The sequence below is a fragment of the Telopea speciosissima genome, chromosome 3, assembly GCF_018873765.1.
Source record: "Telopea speciosissima isolate NSW1024214 ecotype Mountain lineage chromosome 3, Tspe_v1, whole genome shotgun sequence".
Classification (NCBI taxonomy): Eukaryota; Viridiplantae; Streptophyta; class Magnoliopsida; order Proteales; family Proteaceae; genus Telopea; species Telopea speciosissima.
Window position 1 is genome coordinate 68,483,620 of NC_057918.1, and position 18,119 is coordinate 68,501,738.

Genomic DNA, 18,119 nt, shown 5'->3' on the forward strand with positions numbered 1-18,119 from the left:
AGGAGAAGAGAAGTTGGCGGTAATGACTTGTGGGAGGGGAATAGATTTCTCTCCCCTATAATGATTCACTTAGCCTCATAAGGGAAATTACATACCTACCCCCATGCTAATATCAGATAGCCAAGGGAGGTAAAAAGGTAAAAAAGTAAAAGTACCATACAACATCATAATACAGTACTCAAAGTACCCTTATTACATGAACTCTAACACTTGAAGAATCCCACTTGGTTCATGAAACTCATGACAGGCCTGAAAGTACAACCTGTGCGTAGTTATTTAGTTCTTTTGAGCACTTTATTCAATTCAACAAATTCTGTAATACTATTCCTCAGTCCGTTATAATTTCTTATATGACAGTTCAGATTAGATGGAGTTAAATTGATTGGTATGATATATGTTAGTTTCTGAGAATCTGAATAAGCATATTCCATGCTGTTGGTCACTGGGTCCAAGCATGGTTTGTTGCTTGAAACCCCTTTCGCCTTTACCACTTGATACCTGGTGAAATCACATCTTAGGTTGTTGATGATTTTTGTGGTTGTGAAATCTCTTATCTCTCCTGTGTATTACATTATGTGATTCAGCTAACAGCCATCACGTTAGATTCTGAACTTGTTTGAACTTTTGTTATATTAGCCATTAGTTTCAGTTTAGGAAACCTTAAGTTGTTGGGATTGACAAAACAACTCTCTGTTTGAGGATTGCGGTAGGAAACTTGGCTACTAGGCAGCAAGATTTCTAATAGTGTACCTTGGTGCTTCTTCAGGCATTAGCGTTTGGTCAGAGAGCATAATGGATTATAATGCTTAGTGCTTTTAGAAGCTTATAGAAAGTGTGAAAATAAGTCCTGTGTCTTGGGGAATATTTACTATTATCAAATTTAGTTTAGCTAGACTCAATTTATTTCATCTTCTTCTGGCTTTGGAAAAGATTCAGAGGGACCACTCATGGAGCAAGTGAGGGAAAAGAAGTTTCACTTGGCTGATCAGAATGATTCTCCACAGCAAAGCAAGTAGGTAGGTCAGATTTTTTTTTTGGGTTGTGTCATGAGGAATCTAAAGAAGTATCACCCTAGCTTTGATAGGGAAGTGGCTTTGGCATCTTCTAGAGGGAAATCACCACTGTGGCCTGGTTTGATTTCAAAGTCAGATGCTTACTAGTTCATTGTGTTCATTTTATTACTTGATCACACCACAGCAAGTGGTTAGGTCAGCTGTTTGGGATGTGTCATGAGGAATATAAATAAGTATCGCCCTAGTTTTGCTACGGAAGCGGCTTTGGCATCTTTTGGAGGGAAATAGTCATTGTCACCTGGTTTGGTTTCAAAGTCAGATACTTGCTAGTTCATTGAGTATATTACTTGATCACTCGGGTGAGAGTACATTTATCTTTTTCTCCTGGAAACAGTAGGGGTGGCTTTCATAATTTCCTGAATTTAGAAGGTTTTAGAGGAATTTCTAGAGATCTGGTTGATTTTTATCATGGAATCCCCATGTGATGTGGATGTTGTTGCTGGGTTTTCTTTTCTCAAGGTATTTAGAATTTGAACATCTTGGATCTCCTTGATTATTGAGAAGGTAGATATAGTAGCATGTATCAATATTAAATTTTACTATCTCAGACTGTCCTTGTGCTATTTCAGTTTACTTTTTTCATATATCTTCTTTATCAAAAAAAAGAAAAAAACAGAAAGAAAGAAAAAAGAAGAAGAAGCAATTAAGTGTTTGTGATGTTCTATGGGAGAAACCTGAGAAGGAATATTAGTGTACAGCTTTGATGGTCGCTCTATTCTTGGCTAGATTAGGGATATTGTAGACATGATAGATATAGAGGTAATTAAGGCATACTAGTGTCAGGTAGGAGTTTCAGACTCTAAAATTAAAAGTACTCTTTTTGGAGTAAAAATAGTTGGGTATATCTTCTTTAGTCTGGTGAAGGTTGTTTAACTTTTTCTAATACCACTGAAGATATACCAAATACACTAGCTAGTTTGATTCATTTGAGCTCTTGCAACCTGGTTTAATTGCTTATTCACTTGGATGCTGAGATTGGTAAATAAAAACTGTGATCATTTGGCTGAGCAAATAAATTGTTTCTTGTCAGGGGGGGGGTGGTTAGTTTGAGGATGGGTATGATCTTGTTACAATCCAATGGAGGCAGATGGTGCTGTTGATTCTTTTGTCAAAATTTTTGGGTAGAGGTTTTTTTTTTTTTTGGTGAATAATTTAATATAGGAAATTTTCTTCCCTCGGGGTATTTTTCTGCTATAACATTAAATGAACTACTTTTGTAGTAACCATTAAAAATACAGTTTCAACTTTAGAAGATAGAGACCGCCTCACGGAGTTGATATCTGGCCTTACATAATGAAGGAAATGATAGAAAGGGGGTAAAGAAAGAAATTTTGACATTTTCACTTGGGCCACTACAGCTTGTTTGAGATTGTGTTTTGAATTACAGTGGTGCTCCATTTTCACGTGCATCTTTTAATTCTGTACATGAAATTAAGTGAATGCAGATCTGAACGATTAAATCTAAATGTTGCTTTATACCGGTCTATAATGCTTACTCTTTCATTTGTGTAGAATCTGAGGTTTATGGTCGTTTAAAGTCCTGTACTTTGCTTAGTCTTTAAAGTATTTTTATAAACATTATTGGTTCAATTTTTAAAATATTGTAATAAATATTATTGGTTCAGTTTTTAAAGTATTTTAATAAAGATTATTGGTTCAGATTTGTTTTCTTTAATTAATGCTTTGCAAGTACACAAAAGAAAAAAAAAAAAATTTGATTTTTAATCAAGTGAGTTTGACCCGTCATTGAATTTATATTGATCGTTCTCTTTGCAGGAAATGTATACACAGGTTGGTTCACCATTTCGGGATGAACTGCAACGCCATCATCTTCCTACATCCATGGTGATCATCTAACTGTTGACCCTTTCGCAATATATGTTCTAGGTTCTTGGACTTTTTTAACTCTGCAAAGTATTCTATTATTTGCTTTTTTAATAGAAAGAATATCATCTATGCAAATTTGTAAGCATTACTCAGTTTGTGTTATTAAATTGCATTAATGAACTGCAGATTAAAGACATTAATGCCAGACTGGAGAGAATTGAGCCAAAGATTCGCTCTTCAGATGGCCTTGCAGGTCATTTTGCTGCTTCTGAAATGAAGCCTGCTAGTCTTAACCAGAAAAAGAGCAGTCCAAAGACTAAGAGTTCCACGCATGTGATGTCTCTTTCTGGAGGTTTGCTGCTTTGTATCCAAATGTTTTGGACTATCTTATTTTAGTTTTTAACCTGTGTAGCCGACTTCTTGTTGCAGCTATTTTTCTGTGTGATGTTAAAGTGTCTGCAATTGCAGCTTGTCCTGTCCTAGTTTACTTCGATCCAATATCAAATTGTGATCCATTTCTTTAAGTTGGGGACAGTATAGTTGATCTTGTAGATGATAAAAATGTGTACTGTTCCAGAATAGTTGATGTGTCGTTGACTAGGATTTTGCTTGTGCACCTGAGAAACCTCAATTCATGTCTCTTGGATCCCATTTCTGTATATGTTAACTTTATCATCCTTGCGCTGGAGCTGGTGGTATTTGGAAGGCTTAAATTTTGTTGCAGTCTAAACTTGCCCATCAACTAGAAGTGCTTTTATGGTTGATCTCCCAGGTGTTAAGCTAAAACAAATTTCAAGTGCTTTTGTTTCATGTCATAGTGTGCTTGTCTCTGGTAAATAATGGATTTAACTAGAGACATTCAAGTCGAGGTTCCTTGGTGTATGCTTAACTCCAAGTTGGAGTTATGGAGATCTAGAAACAAAAGGTTTTAAGATAAGTAGAATGAAGACGGAGTATGTGATGTGTAACATTGGTTACACTAGGACGGATAATGAGGAGGTGAAAATTGATGAGAGGGTAATGTAGACTAAATTAGGGTTAATTTAGCCCCAAGTATACCCACAAATCCAAATTAGAAACAAAGGCAGAATTAGAAGGTTTAGGAAATTAAGCCAAACCAGCCATGGGAATGCAACCCAACTTGGATCGAGTGTAGTAGTAAGTGAGGGGAGCCTATGCTCCAAATTTCATCGAATTCTGATGGTTGGATGCTGAGATATGAAAAGAACTCCAAAATAGAAGGTTATGGAATATCTCACAAACCAGCACTGTAATTGGCTCCCAATGAAGATCGAGTGTAGACCTTGATGTGAGAAGCTTTGCTGCAAGTTTGGTTCAGTTCTGATGGACAGAATTGGAGATGGAAGTTGAGAATGAAAATGGAAGGTTAGTGGTGTAGGGCAATCCAGCCAGCAGAATAGGCCAGAATTGGGATCGAGTAGAGGGATAGGTGGTGTGGTTCTGTGCTCCAAAACCCAGCAGATTCTGGTGGTGGGATGTGGAGTTATTGTTAACAGCCTTAGAACTGAATGCTTGAGTGATCAATAGGATCACCAAGCCCTTTATTTATATTGAAAAAGAGTTGCACATATTCAGACTTAAACTAGGAAAACCCCCATTGCCGATTCCAGTTAGGAATACTAACTAGGAATCGGCTATATGGGAAAAGACTAAAATACCCCTATTGGGTAGAAATACACAGTTTTAACACTCCCCCCTCAAGTTGGAGCATAAATATTGAACATGCTCAACTTGACTAAAATAGGATGAAAGACTTTTCCACTTAACCCCTTAGTGAACACATCAACCAATTGGTCAGAAGACTTTACAAAAGTAACACAGACTAGCCCTTCTTTCAACTTCTCTTTGATAAAGTGCCTATCAACCTCCACATGCTTGGTACGATCATGTTGAACAGGATTGTGAGCAATGCTAATGGCAGCCTTGTTATCATAATACAACATCATGGGAAGACGGACAAGAGCACCAAGATCTTGCAATAGACCTCTAAGCCATAACAGCTCACAAATGCCAAGTGTCATAGCTCGAAACTCTGCTTCAGCACTAAACCTTGCCACTACGTTTTGCTTTTTACTACGCCATGTGACGAGATTTCCACCTACAAATGAGCAATAGCCGGAGATGAACTTTCTATTAGAAGATCCAGCCCAATCAGCATCAGTATATGCTTCAACTTGTAGATGGCCATGAGGAGACAAAAGAATTCCTTTTCCCGGAGCTGGCTTCAAGTAACGGAGAATTTGAAAAACAGCATCCATGTGAGAGGAATAAGGGTCATGCATGAACTGACTTACCATACTCACGGCAATGGCTATGTCTAGCCGTGTATGAGATAGGTAAATAAGCTTTTCGACCAATCTCTGATAGCGACCATTGTCAACCGGGTTACCCTCCTTTTCCTTGAGCCGTGTAGTAGCTTCTATAAGTGTATCAGAAGGATGACACCCTGACATCCCAGTCTCCAATAATAAATCTAGGATATACTTCCTTTGAGAGAAAAAAACACTCTTCGAGGATCGAGCAACTTCTATCCCTAGAAAGTACTTTAGTTTTCCCAGATCTTTTATTTCAAATTCTCGGCCAAGGAAAGTCTTCAACTTGCTGATCTCATCACTATCATTCCCGGTCACCACAATGTCATCCACATAGACTATGAGAATGGCTATTTTATCACCATTCCTTTTTATAAAGGGTAAATTACTGATCACCCTCTAGTTTTCAATCGAAACTCAGATCACCCCCTGGTTTTTGAAAAAACTCATCCGTCCCCCTCTAAAGTAACGGTGTTAACTAAAATCAAACCAAAAAGTGAAATGGCACATTTAACCTCAACCAAAATAAGATAAACAATGACATTTGAGGTACCCAACGTTTGTAGAAAATGCACTTTAGATACCCAAAGTTTTTAAATTATATTTAGGATACCAATTTTTATATTTTTAATCATATCCCAAATCACCACCACTGCTACAACCACCACCGTCGCAGCCACCCCCACCACCACCACCACCGCCACCCACCATTACCGCCGGTTCACCCGACCACCCTTGAACCCAAATTCCCAGAAGGCAAAAACTCCTGGAATATTCTAAGGAAAACGATCTCTCTTCTTGAACATATGGATTCTTCTTTATCCAAAGATCCCACTTTCACGGCAGCACTTGCAGTGGCCATCTTCGGAAGAATTAAACAGCAATCCGTAGCAGGAAAATGGTGATTGATTGTTTCTGTAGAGGAAAATTTTCTTGTATTTTGTTTTTGACCCTTTCTCTCTGAACTAGCCTCATCGATTCTGTGAACCAAAAATAAAATTTGTATGTTTCGGCATAACAAATCAAGAGAGAATTGATGATTTGAGGGCTGCCACACGCAGAAGATTAAATCCCCCTAGAATCTAAGAAGTCACCATCTGATATTATGGAAACCAGTCCCCAACTATGACATGCACTCTAAAGAAAGTATAAGCTATTGATGATTTGTTATGCCGAAACATACAAATTGATTCAAGGGAAAGAAACAGATTATACTCAAATAGATAATCTGGCATGCTCAAGAGGGGAGAATAAGAAAGATCCAGTAGCAGAGAATGAAAGGAGGGAAACAAAGAAACCCAAATAGAGAAAAGAATCAAAGAAATAACCTATAACCATTCTAGGGTTTCCACTTATGCAGCAGCTTGCAATTCTTCAACTCTCTTCTTATGTTGTTACATCACTTATATAAAGAGACTTAAAAATTTCATTAAACCTCATCTATTTCATCTTTATGAAAGATCAAAGCATCAGAAACTTGATGGGGAGGTTCTCGTATCACAAACCCTTGACAAACAAACACTTAGCTGCCCATCTCGCCTAATTTTTATTTTCCCATTATCCATTTAAGGATTTGGGGGTTCTAATCGAAGCAAAAATGGGGTTATCAAAACCGCAATCAACACTGCAAACGGAATACACAATGGTGTGAGACTTATGGGCTTCTAAAGGTGAAGAAATGGTCAGCCTCGCAACAGTATCCCTGTTCAAAATGTAAATGAACTTCTGCTTCTCGCAAGCAGCAATCATTACCACACGGCTGTTGGGATCAATAGTCAGGTACTTCCCCGGAACAATGCGATGACAACCCGAGAGAGGGAGAGGAAGGGGGTTGTAGGTGGGGGTGGGGGAAGATGGTGGCGTGACGGCAACGGCGCAACGGTGGGGAGATGAAGAAGACGAGAGGAAGAAACAAGGATTTAAGTATCGGTATCGGGTATCGTATCGGTCAGGCGATTTTAAGAGACGTATCGTATCATATCGGAGATACGTATCGATCGGTGCAGGAACGCATGAAAATGATCAAAATACACATGAAAATACACTTTTGGACACAAAAAACAATATAAACAAGCAATTATATATCATGCATATCTCTTGGTACAATAAGACCACCCAATGTCTTGTTGTCGCGGCATCGTCCTAAATACCAAACAAAAGTAGATAACTATATAAGATATATATTAAACAATATTCAAATCCACACATCAATAATTTATACAAGTATAGATAGACATTATGAATTTATGATGCATGTCATGCATTGCATCATTTTCATGTATTTACTACCTAGCAAAGTTGCCCTAAACAATATTTAAACATTTTTATATTTTCTACAACTAGTTACACATTATTTAATTTTTCAAATAATGAAAAAAAAATGACATAATGTATTACATAGATGAATCTTACTCTTCTCTTCTATTTCAGCCAATTATACATTTTATCAAACTATAATGAAAGAGTATAGATGGAAAAATCATGATTTTTGACATTTTTTAAAGTATTTTATAAATTCAGAAAATACCCAAAAAATTAAAAAAATACAGATTTTAGGGTAAATGTATAATCTTGTTGGGATGTCATAGATCTATACATAATGTACTACATATACTATATACATTAGCATTTGTTTTAAATTTAAGAAGAAAATTAAAAAAAAATCATTTTAAAGAAGGAATTTTCGGTTTTGGGTAAAAAATGCCAAAGAAACATGGATTTGAAGTCAAATCTTTGTAAATGTATACAAAGAATGCAATTTCTATGTTAGTTTAACATATTCCCTTTGATTCATACCAAAAAACATACCAAAAATCAAAGATTTAAGCAAAAGAATCAAGTTTTTTTCAAAAAACTTACCTTTCCCTTCAAGAACAGCTTTTGATTTCAAATGTGGGCTGTTAGATGCACCAAATGATGTGATTTCACCAGCTTTAGGGTTGTTTTTGGCAAAGGATTGAAAGCCCTCAACAAATCTTACCCAAAAACCAAGTTCAAATGTGTTTTTTGAAGGGTTTCTCAAAGCTGGAAAGAGGTTTTTTCCGCCAGCTTGTTCAAAATTTGACTTTCTGGTTTTCAGAAATGAAATGGACATGTGGGTTTTAAGTAACAATCGTCGTCGATCACGTATGTTCGTTTTTTAAATATAATAAAATAACATTTTTAAAAAATCTAACATTTTTAATCGATACGACGTATCGTATCGCGTCTCGTGATACGTCTTGATATAGTCAAGACATTTGCATTTAAAAAAAAAAGATACGTCTCGGTCTGTATCGTATTGACCACGACCGATACCGAGACGTGTCGGCCGAGTCGATACGATATGGTCCGAGATTTAAATCCTTGGGAAGAAAACCTAAATTGTGTTTTGGGATTTTTAGATTTCAAGGGTAAAATAGTAACTATACATTGTTAAGGGTAGTTTAGGGGTTTAAATTTATTTAACTGGCTGACATCATCACTTAACAGCATAAAACTAACGTTAGGGACTAATTTGTCATTTTGGGGTCTAAACTAGGGGGTGATTTGAGTTTTTTCAAAAACCAGGGGGTGATCGGTAATTTACCCTTTTATAAACAGATTGTGATCAGCATTACTCTGCTTATATCCCACAGAAATCATAGCTTTGTGAAATCTCCCAAACCATGCACAGGGTGATTGCTGCAGCCCATATAGTGCACGCTTCAACTTACATACCTTGCCGCTGGTCTTATCACATGAGAAACCCGGTGGAATATCCATATATACTTCCTCTTCAAGCTCTCCATGGTGGAAGGCATTCTTCATATCTAACTGTTGTAAATCCCATCCCAGATTTACTGCACAGGATAGTAGCGCTCTGACGGTGTTTAGTTTTGCAACCGGTGCAAATGACTCATGGTAGTTGATCCCATAGGTCTGAGTAAACCCTTTTGCCACCAATCATGCTTTATATCGATCTACAGTGCCATCTACCTTCTGTTTCACCATAAACACCCATTTACATCCAACTGGCATTTTCCCTGGAGGAAGAACCACAAGCTCCCATGTATCATTATTTTGGCTTTCATTTCTTCCATCATTGCAGCCTTCCACTTTCCATCTGTAAAAGCTTCTTGCCAATTCTAGGGAATACGAAAAGAAGAAAGAGAAGAAACAAAAGTACTAAAAGATGGAGAAAGGGAGTCATAAGAGACAACATGGGATATAGGATGCTGAGTACAGGTCCTAGTACCTTTGCGATGAGCAATAGGTAATTCAGGAGAAGGGATGTTACTTGGAGTGGGAGGATGACCTGGATTCAGAGCCGGCAATTGGATGGGTATTGCTACAGTGGATGGAGGCTGCTTGTGTTTGGAATATCCTCTCTGGTAGGTTTTGAGGTTGGAGTCATTATTCTCCTCTGAAAATCTTTCTTTCTGAATTGGAGTCTACTCCCCCTGAATAGGATTTTCATCATCATCATTACCAGTATCTAAGTGCTCCCCCGGTGTAAGACCCTCTTTTTCTTCGTTAGAAGGTATGGGAGGAGCAGGAGAAGTGGGGTTAGGCTGGTTATATATTGGAGCTTCAATTCACGCATCTTCACTGGAATTCTCCCACTGAAGATGGGCAATCGGATAATAGGAGAGAGCTTCATGAAAAACAACATCTATACTGACCAGGGTCATAGTTGTCACGGCGGTTAGGCGACCCAAGGTGGTGAAGAGGGTCAAAATTCAAGGCGACACCAACTAGGCGAACAAGGCGTCCAAGGCGCCCAAGTCGACCAAGGTTGGAAGACCTATGGTTGAATTTGGCTCTAAAATTTGAAATATGGGGCAATCCAGGCCCTGCGTTATCTATCCAACTGTGAGAGTTGCCATATCACCCTTATACATGACCCAATCAGGTGGACCACATAAGAAGGCCTTCTTATGCGGCTTGTGCAAAGAACCTGTTGTCATTTATTTTTGTGTTTTGCTTTGGACTTCTGTTTCATTAAAGCCTGTCTTAGTAATCTTATTAAGATGATCCTTTTAGAAGATTATTTTGTAGGTGCTCTTTGTTATGCATGATTCCTTCTCTCTATATTAATGTCATTGTTGGGTGCCTGTTGAATCTCACATTCTCCTTTTTTTTATTTGTGGGTGTGTAGAAGGTGATGTCACAGAAAAACCTGTAGAACCTGTTAAAGTATACTCAGAAAAGGAGCTTATCCGGGAAATTGAGAAGATAGCATCAACTCTTGTACCAGATAAAGATTGGTCTGTCCGCATTGCTGCCATGCAGAGACTTGAGGGCCTTGTCTTTGGAGGTTTGTAGTGAACTTACTCTTTGTTCTTTCTCCAGTTAAGTTATTGAGAGCAATTGTTGAAGAAATTGAACAATATTAGTCAGAAGGAGAAAACAAAAGATGAGTCCACCTCTATGGCTCATGGGTAAGGCGAGGATCATTCCAAGATGACCGCCCACCTTGAGCCTTGCCCAGCTTCATGCAGTCCTCTGAGCCTGAATTGTGCAGGTGTGATCTGTTATTCAGGTGCCAAGCACCTGGATACATGTCAGTGGGATTGGATAGATCTGAACTTAGCCAGGTCTGCAATTTTGTTGTTCTCAGCCCTGCTGTCTAGAGCCACATCTTGGTTGGGTTCACTAGCTGGTCCTATGGAGCCTGTCCAACTACAAATATAACTGCTGATGACAACTGTAGTGATCTTAAGGAAAAACAGAATGTAAACTCAGGCCACCTTATGAATCAAACAAACCTATTGCGGGGCCGTGTAGCTATCTGCTAGTTGAACAAGGGATCTTTACAAAACAAAGATCCATGTAGCTATCTGCTAGTTGAACAAGGGATCTTTACAGAACAAAGATCAAGTCCAAGAGTGGATGAGCTCGCTGGCCTGACTATCATCATATTTTCTTTAATTCAGTTCTTCCTGCTATATACTTTTTTTTTAATGGGTCACTTCTGCTCATACTTGTCCTGTTTTGAGCTCTTCCTACTGGCTGTTGGTAGCACTGAAATTACTTTGATTAAATTAAGTGAAGGTTTGGTGGTAGAGTAAGGACAGATATTAATGATACTGATTATGTTATTTATTTTTAATCAGGTGCTACTGATTACCCTAGTTTTCTCACACTCTTGAAGCAGCTTGTTGCACCTCTGTGCACTCAGTTATCTGACCGGAGATCTAGCATAGTAAAGCAGGTGTGCTGGCAATTTTACTTTTTGAAGAGTTATTCTCTATTTTCATACCTGTTCTTAGAAAAAATAAATTATGATGAAACCTTTCCAATCAAATATCAATAGATAGTGATTCTTGTATATTGTTCTCTAGAAGTATAATCTGCACATTTTGGGCAAATTCTTCAAGTAATAGTATGATATTCATCTGCAATTCTTCTTGAAATGAACCACCGCTGATATTTCACATGGTTGAAAATGTTGAACTATTATGTCTGTTGGCAAATTATGCTTAATATGTCTTTGTGAAGATTCCTTTCCCCCCAAGAAATTAGAAGCAGGAAAATTTTATTAATGAACTTGAGTGAGGCACTATACTTAAAAGTGTCTTTCGTTAGAGACATGCAGCAACTAGTAATGTCTAGCAGAAAAACATCCAAGTCCTTCATACATGAACCTTCCTTTTTCTATTGGCAGAGAAAATCTGGGTTTGGTTGGAGATCGGTGACAGGAATTCTAATCAATTGAGAGTGGTTGTCAAGGCATCTAGGCGACCCAAGGATGACAATGCTCTCATCTAGGCATTGCCTAGGCATCCTAAGTGCGCTAAGAGTGGTTGCTTGAACAGGGGATGGACAAGAGCTGCCATTGACACATTTCCAGTTCAATGATTCCTTGAAGATAATTTTAAGCAGGACATGCAGGAAAACACTGGCACTATAACACATTTCAAGCAAGACATATGCAGGAAAATAATGTTTTGTTGTTACTTGTAAGCGAATTCTAACTTGGCAGAACTTGATATTACGAACCAAAAAATCATGTATAGGGCATTACAGATTGCAGGTTTTGTGATGAACAAAGTCAGACAGCCTAAAGTTTGGGTAATGTAACAACTAACAACTGGAAATACATAACCATCACCTGGAAATATATAGATGCACTGAAATACAGGGAATGTAAGTATGCAACCAATGCTTAATTAGCAACACATGGCTTCCAAAAGGAAATGCGAAGGAGAGAGGGGGGGGGGGGAACAGTGACGATGAAACAGAGAAGGGAAAAATTAAGAAGGAAAAAAAAAGAGGAAGAGAAAAACATCTTGAAGAAGAAGAATGGATGCCGGAGACTATCTCGATGAGGGTGAAGTTGAAGTGTGAATAGCGTCACTCTCTTCCTCACTTTTTGTTTTTCATTTTCTTATACAGCATGATAACATGATCCCATGTATTGCAGTGCTTCATAATCCTGTACACAAACCAATAAGAAGGTTAGTTTATAGAGTAAAAATCAATTTCATATAATATAAAAATAAAAAAGCAGATGATGCAGTAGCATTATCATGGCTGGACCGGCATGATCCGATATGGAAGCCCAGACCAAGGCAAATTGGACCTGAACCAGGCTTTTGGTCCAATAAGGTTTGGTAGGGAATGATATTGTAATATTTTATTTTATTTTATTTTATATTGGGGAAGTATATACTTAGGAATCCTGTTTTAGTGTTAGTTTCCTAATTGAGTTCTATTTCTGTAAGTTGGAGTTTTTATCTTTATATATGCATGAAACCCTACAATGTGATTAGAGTTGAATATATTAAATAGAGTGGAATTTTCGCGCGGGTCATGAGTTGTCCCGTCTCATTTGATTTCTCTCCTGATTCTGGTGTGAATCCTCCTTTTTGTTTCTTCTATTTCCTTCTGTTCTTCTTTCTTCTTCCTCTCTTCTTGTCTCTTCTCGTCTCTTCTCCTTCGCTTCTCATCAATCAATTCTCTGTTTTGGGCGGTGACTGCAGCCCTCAGAAACTGAGTTCGAAACTCCTTGGATCTGAAATTTGGTGGGCTGGTTCTTACCCAGGAATCGATTTAAACTGGTCAGTTTGAGTTCCAACAGATCTCTTTATTGCAAGATTCAGTGCGGAGTCCAGGTCTGGTCCAGTAATTTCCGCCAGACCCAGTTGCAGAAAACTGAAAAGTTAATTATTTACCTGATTTTGGACCTTTCGCTGATTCCTTGTAGGAGTACTGGAAGTTGCTTCTGAAATTTCATATCAACTGAAGTTTGGCTTGAGAAGCTGTAGCAGTGGCAAGCAAATCCTCTATCCACCCTTGTGGTTTAATCGTTAGGTTGAAGACAATCAACCTCTACTATTTACAAGTATTCCCAGCAGTTCTCATAGTTACACCAAACTCCTTTTATGAATTTTGTTTCTATCTTATCCATAGTCTGAACATAGAATTCCAGAATAGCCCTTGCTTCATAATTTGTTTTTGTTTTGCCCTCTCTTTTCTGAACTTGTTTCGTCCTTAATCCTGTTACTTACCAAAAGGGTTCCAAAACTTCCATTTATCTACAGGTGCATTTTTATTTTTTTGGATGGGTGCCTTGGTTGCCTAGGTGCCTTGTTGGGTGTCCCCTTAGTTTTCTGACCCCTAGGTTTTAGTGTCGAATATTTCTGCAAAGCGTGATTATAATTTGATGGTCAAATTCACATTTATGGAGCAGTCCTACTAGAAGTAGGAGAGCTGGAAAGTTGCAGCATTCGATGGGCAGACTTGAGAACTTTAGATCAGACTTAAGAGAGTGTACTAACATGCAGATAATGATCAAACAGAACTGAAATCAGAATTTGAAGTATACTAAGAGTAGGATTTCTGAAATCGATGCAAGTTCAAGCCTAAAACATAACAGAAATTATAACCAGATTCAGCAATAGCAACAGAACAGTAACATGAAACCATAGTTGTCACGGCGATCCAAGTCGGTGGAGGGGTGTCACGTCGATATATCGACATGTCGCTCGCCATGGCACATGTCGACCATGTTTTATTTTTTATTTTCTCTATTTTTAATGTGTTAATAGATGTATACTCAAGCCATGTTTTATTTTTTCTCTATTGTTTCTCAAGTTTTAAGAAGAAAATTCAGAAATCGAAGAGGGAAAGAAAAAATCGAAAGAAATCGAAGAGGGAAAGAAGACATGAAGAAGAAATCGAAGAAGGAAAGAAGACAGGAAGAAGAAATCGAAGAGGGAAAGAAGAAATCGAAAGAAATTGAAGAGGGAAAGAAGAAATCGAAGAGGGAAGAAGAAATCGAAGACAGGAAGAAGAAATCGAAGAGGGAAAGAGAGACAGGAAGAAGAAATCAAAGAGGGGCGCCATGACAACTATGCCTGAAACTATATTTTAGAAATCAGATAAAAAACAGGGTTTTTTGAAGAAGTTGACTTCAGGTAGGAAAGCTGAAATTTAACTAGAAGAAGGTTTGAAAACAGAACTTGAAAAGAAGAGCAGAACTACTATGCACAGAATAGGAAAGAAATAAATGGAAAGATAGAAAAGATATGATCAGGAATCAACACCTGATCTCCAGGGCTGGAATCACCACCAGTACCCCAACCTTGGAAGTTGGAACCACCACTAGGGATCCCTACTGAATCACACAGCAGGGAGCACTCTGCATCACCACAGAACCAAAGGCAAAGACAATCTTTCATTCACTAAAATTGTATCCAGGGCTGAAGCCCTTTATAATTGTAACAGGATAGAGAACTGATAACCAGCCACCGAGATAGGGGAAGAGACCAAAGAGAGAGAGTATTCCCCCCCCCCCCCAAAACATCGTGAGAACTAACTAAACAACTCTGAAACAGTCCAATAGGGGTCCACGACTCCTATTCGACAGTACTTTAACAATAATCTTATATAAAAAACAAACTCAAATTAAGCATAAAACTCCTCCAGCCAATAGCTTGCTATGGACCAAGGTTCGAAAAGCTATGAAATTGTGACCGAGACCTGGTAAGTTTTGGCTGCAGGTCTTGACTATTTGTTTTGAGGCCCAAATGGCTAGATTAGGTCTCAAAGCTTCTGGGAAATCCTATTTAGGCGTTCTAAACATTGTGGAACCCTTATATTGTAAAAAAACACATCCAAAATGGTAATTTAGCCTCAGACCCTAGGTTGGGGGTGTACGCTGTATGCTATCTTATACTTTCTCTAATGTAACCTATTCTACACAAAATTTAGTATTGGAACAGTGAACACACATAATTCAATTAAAACAACTAAAATATGCATTCGGAATTAATAAACATAAAATTAGAAACCATTTCATAATTATCAAATGTTATATATGGTTCATTACAAAGATACGAAGTGATTTGGCCAAAAATCACAAAACTGAGGTTTTCTAGGAAGTTATCCTCTTTGTCGAAACTGGTGAAACTAGTGAAACGATACTGTAACCTGAATATGGTCGAAATTTCACCGAAACTGCTCATTTTCGATTGAAACCATGCATTTTATACAAAACGTTTGACCGAAATGATACCGAAACCCAAACTTGGTATGACCCTAGTATTGCACTTGATTTCGTTTAATTTTTGTCGAAATAAAAAAATTCGGCAAAATTTCGGTCATTTCATCTAAAATTTCGAACATTGCTATGGAGTTAGTCTTGACTGATTAAAACTCTGCATAAAATAAAAGAAAGTAGCTTAGACCAAAACTGGACTCATAATGACCTAGTCCAGCCTAACTAAAACACTTAATGCTGAACTATTCCAGCCTAACTTAAACACTTAATGCTGATCAGATCGGTTCTTCAGGTTGCCTACCTTTACTGGTCTGGCATCTTTGGTCTCCCTCATGCTGTTATTGTGAAGCTTGAAGCTCTAATGTGCTCTTTCCTTTTAAGGATTGGACTGCTCCAGATTCCTCTGCCTCATTTCTTGGGCCTCAGTCTGTCTACCTAAAGCTGAGGCCTAAGGGCGGATTGGGGCTTAGGTGGATTAAAGATATCAACATGGCCAAGTTCTCAAGTTGATTTGGAAGCTAGCTTTTAAAGAGAAGAGTATTTGTGTTGACTAGGTATATTCTTGACATCTTCGTAAAGAGACTATTTGGTCTGTTCTTCTGCCCTCTAATGCTTCTTGGGTCTGGAGAATGATTCTTATGCTCAGGCCTGTTGCTAATGGTTCTATCACTTCTTTGATTGATGATGGTGCTTCCGCTAGGCTTTGGTTGGATCACTGGCACCCTCTTGGCATCCTCCTCCTTTTGGCTGGGAATAAAGACATCTACAGTCTGGGTTCTGACAGGCTTGCTATGGTTTTGGATATATTATCTAGGGAGATGCTCGGTCCTCCTCATTTGGACATTATCTGGTCTGCCCTTCCGGGCATACCCAGGAGGCCCTCCGGCAAGGGTAACATGATCTCTTGGACTGCATCCTCTTTTGGTCTATTCTGCTTGAAATCTGCTTGGGATCTTATCAGGACTTGAGGCAGATCGTCACTTGGTGCAATCTGGTTTTGTTTCCTTCTCATACACCTCTCCACAGCTTCACAGTATGGAGGGCCCTTAGATATTGCCTTTCAATGCAGGCTTTCCTCCTCCACCGACACATCACTGTAGCTCCCTCATATATCCTTTGCTGGAATGCCTTTCAAGATGTTGACCACCTCTTCTTCAGCTGTCCTTTTTCTTCTAGGATTTGTCCATAGTTTAATGGTAGCTTAAATCTCTTCTTTGCCTTGTCCAAGAGAGCACTGCTTTAATGGTTAGTCATCTGAGTTCTTTAGTCATCCGGTGAGTATGCTCTGAGGTTGCCTCTCTGAAGATCCTCCTCATCAGAAAACTATGGATTGACAAACCCGGTAAAATAGGATTCTTGCTGATAAAGTCCCTTGAGATTAGAGGTGGGTTTTCAGGCGAAAGGCCGTTCTATACCCTATTAGTTTATATCGGGAAACCTTCAGCAAGGATACTATTTTCTCTAACACATTTGAACTCAGATATCTACCATTGTGAGCATCTCTCAAGGGTACGGCTCCTTCTCAATCATGTTACAAGCACCACGTCCCTATAATGTCTCCACTAGCTCAGAGATCACCCTTCGAACCTCCAAGTCCACTAAGGTTGATTACCTGTACGAAATCAACTACACTCCGGACTCGGAGAAGATCTACCCTACGAACTTCCCCGTCATTAACTCGTATAGTGTCTTTCCGAAGAACTCGAGCTCCTTCACCAAGAAGATCAGATCCATCGTTGCTCCTTCAAAGACTCCAAAATTGAAGGAATATGTGCAAGCTTCCCCTTTTTCCTAGAATTAAGTCACTGCTTCAGGCAAAGAACAGTACTTCCCCATTGAAATAGCCCAAGATCTCATCCGCCAATGGATAACTCTTGGCTATATGCATCTTCACATTGGAGCCATTCGGATAGCTCTCACCTTTCACGGACGCAAAGGCTTACCAATTGCCTAAAAAATTGATCTTCTTGACACTCGGTTCAAGAGATATGCTCATGCCACCATCGTCAACATTCAGACCACACTCAACTCCGGAGCTGTATTCTTTATGTTGTATCCCAATTACAACATTGCCCTTAGCGATCCAAAGCGTGCAGATGCTTTGCAGTTTTTGGTCCAAATCACGGGTGCACCACAGGTAGAATCATCAATAGCAGCAACTCTCCACTACCAGATGTGCTACAGGTTGCAAAATCACTCATTCGACCTTAACACTGGTCATACTGATGATGCACTATTCCTCAAGATTGACTCAGATCAGATTCCGACAATCACCTATGTGCCTCGCTAACTCTCCACGGCTGAACTGGTCAAATTGATCTCTGAATCGTGGATCACTTCATATGAGCAGAACCAAGAGGCTGCACCACCGCTACCCCCTATGGTTGCGACCAATCCCTCTTACAAAAGACTTGAAGA

General features: G+C 38.7%; 1 protein-coding gene across 1 annotated transcript in view; it reads left to right on the forward strand.

The window, feature by feature from the left end:
• LOC122654648 (CLIP-associated protein) overlaps positions 1–18,119 on the forward strand; it is a 56,517-nt gene that overhangs the window by 9,348 nt on the left and 29,050 nt on the right. Inside the window, exons 4-7 of the mRNA XM_043848844.1 lie at positions 2,850–2,918; positions 3,087–3,252; positions 10,353–10,511; positions 11,311–11,408. Of these exons, the coding sequence (XP_043704779.1) occupies positions 2,850–2,918; positions 3,087–3,252; positions 10,353–10,511; positions 11,311–11,408 (492 nt within the window). The remainder of the gene's footprint in view (positions 1–2,849; positions 2,919–3,086; positions 3,253–10,352; positions 10,512–11,310; positions 11,409–18,119) is intronic.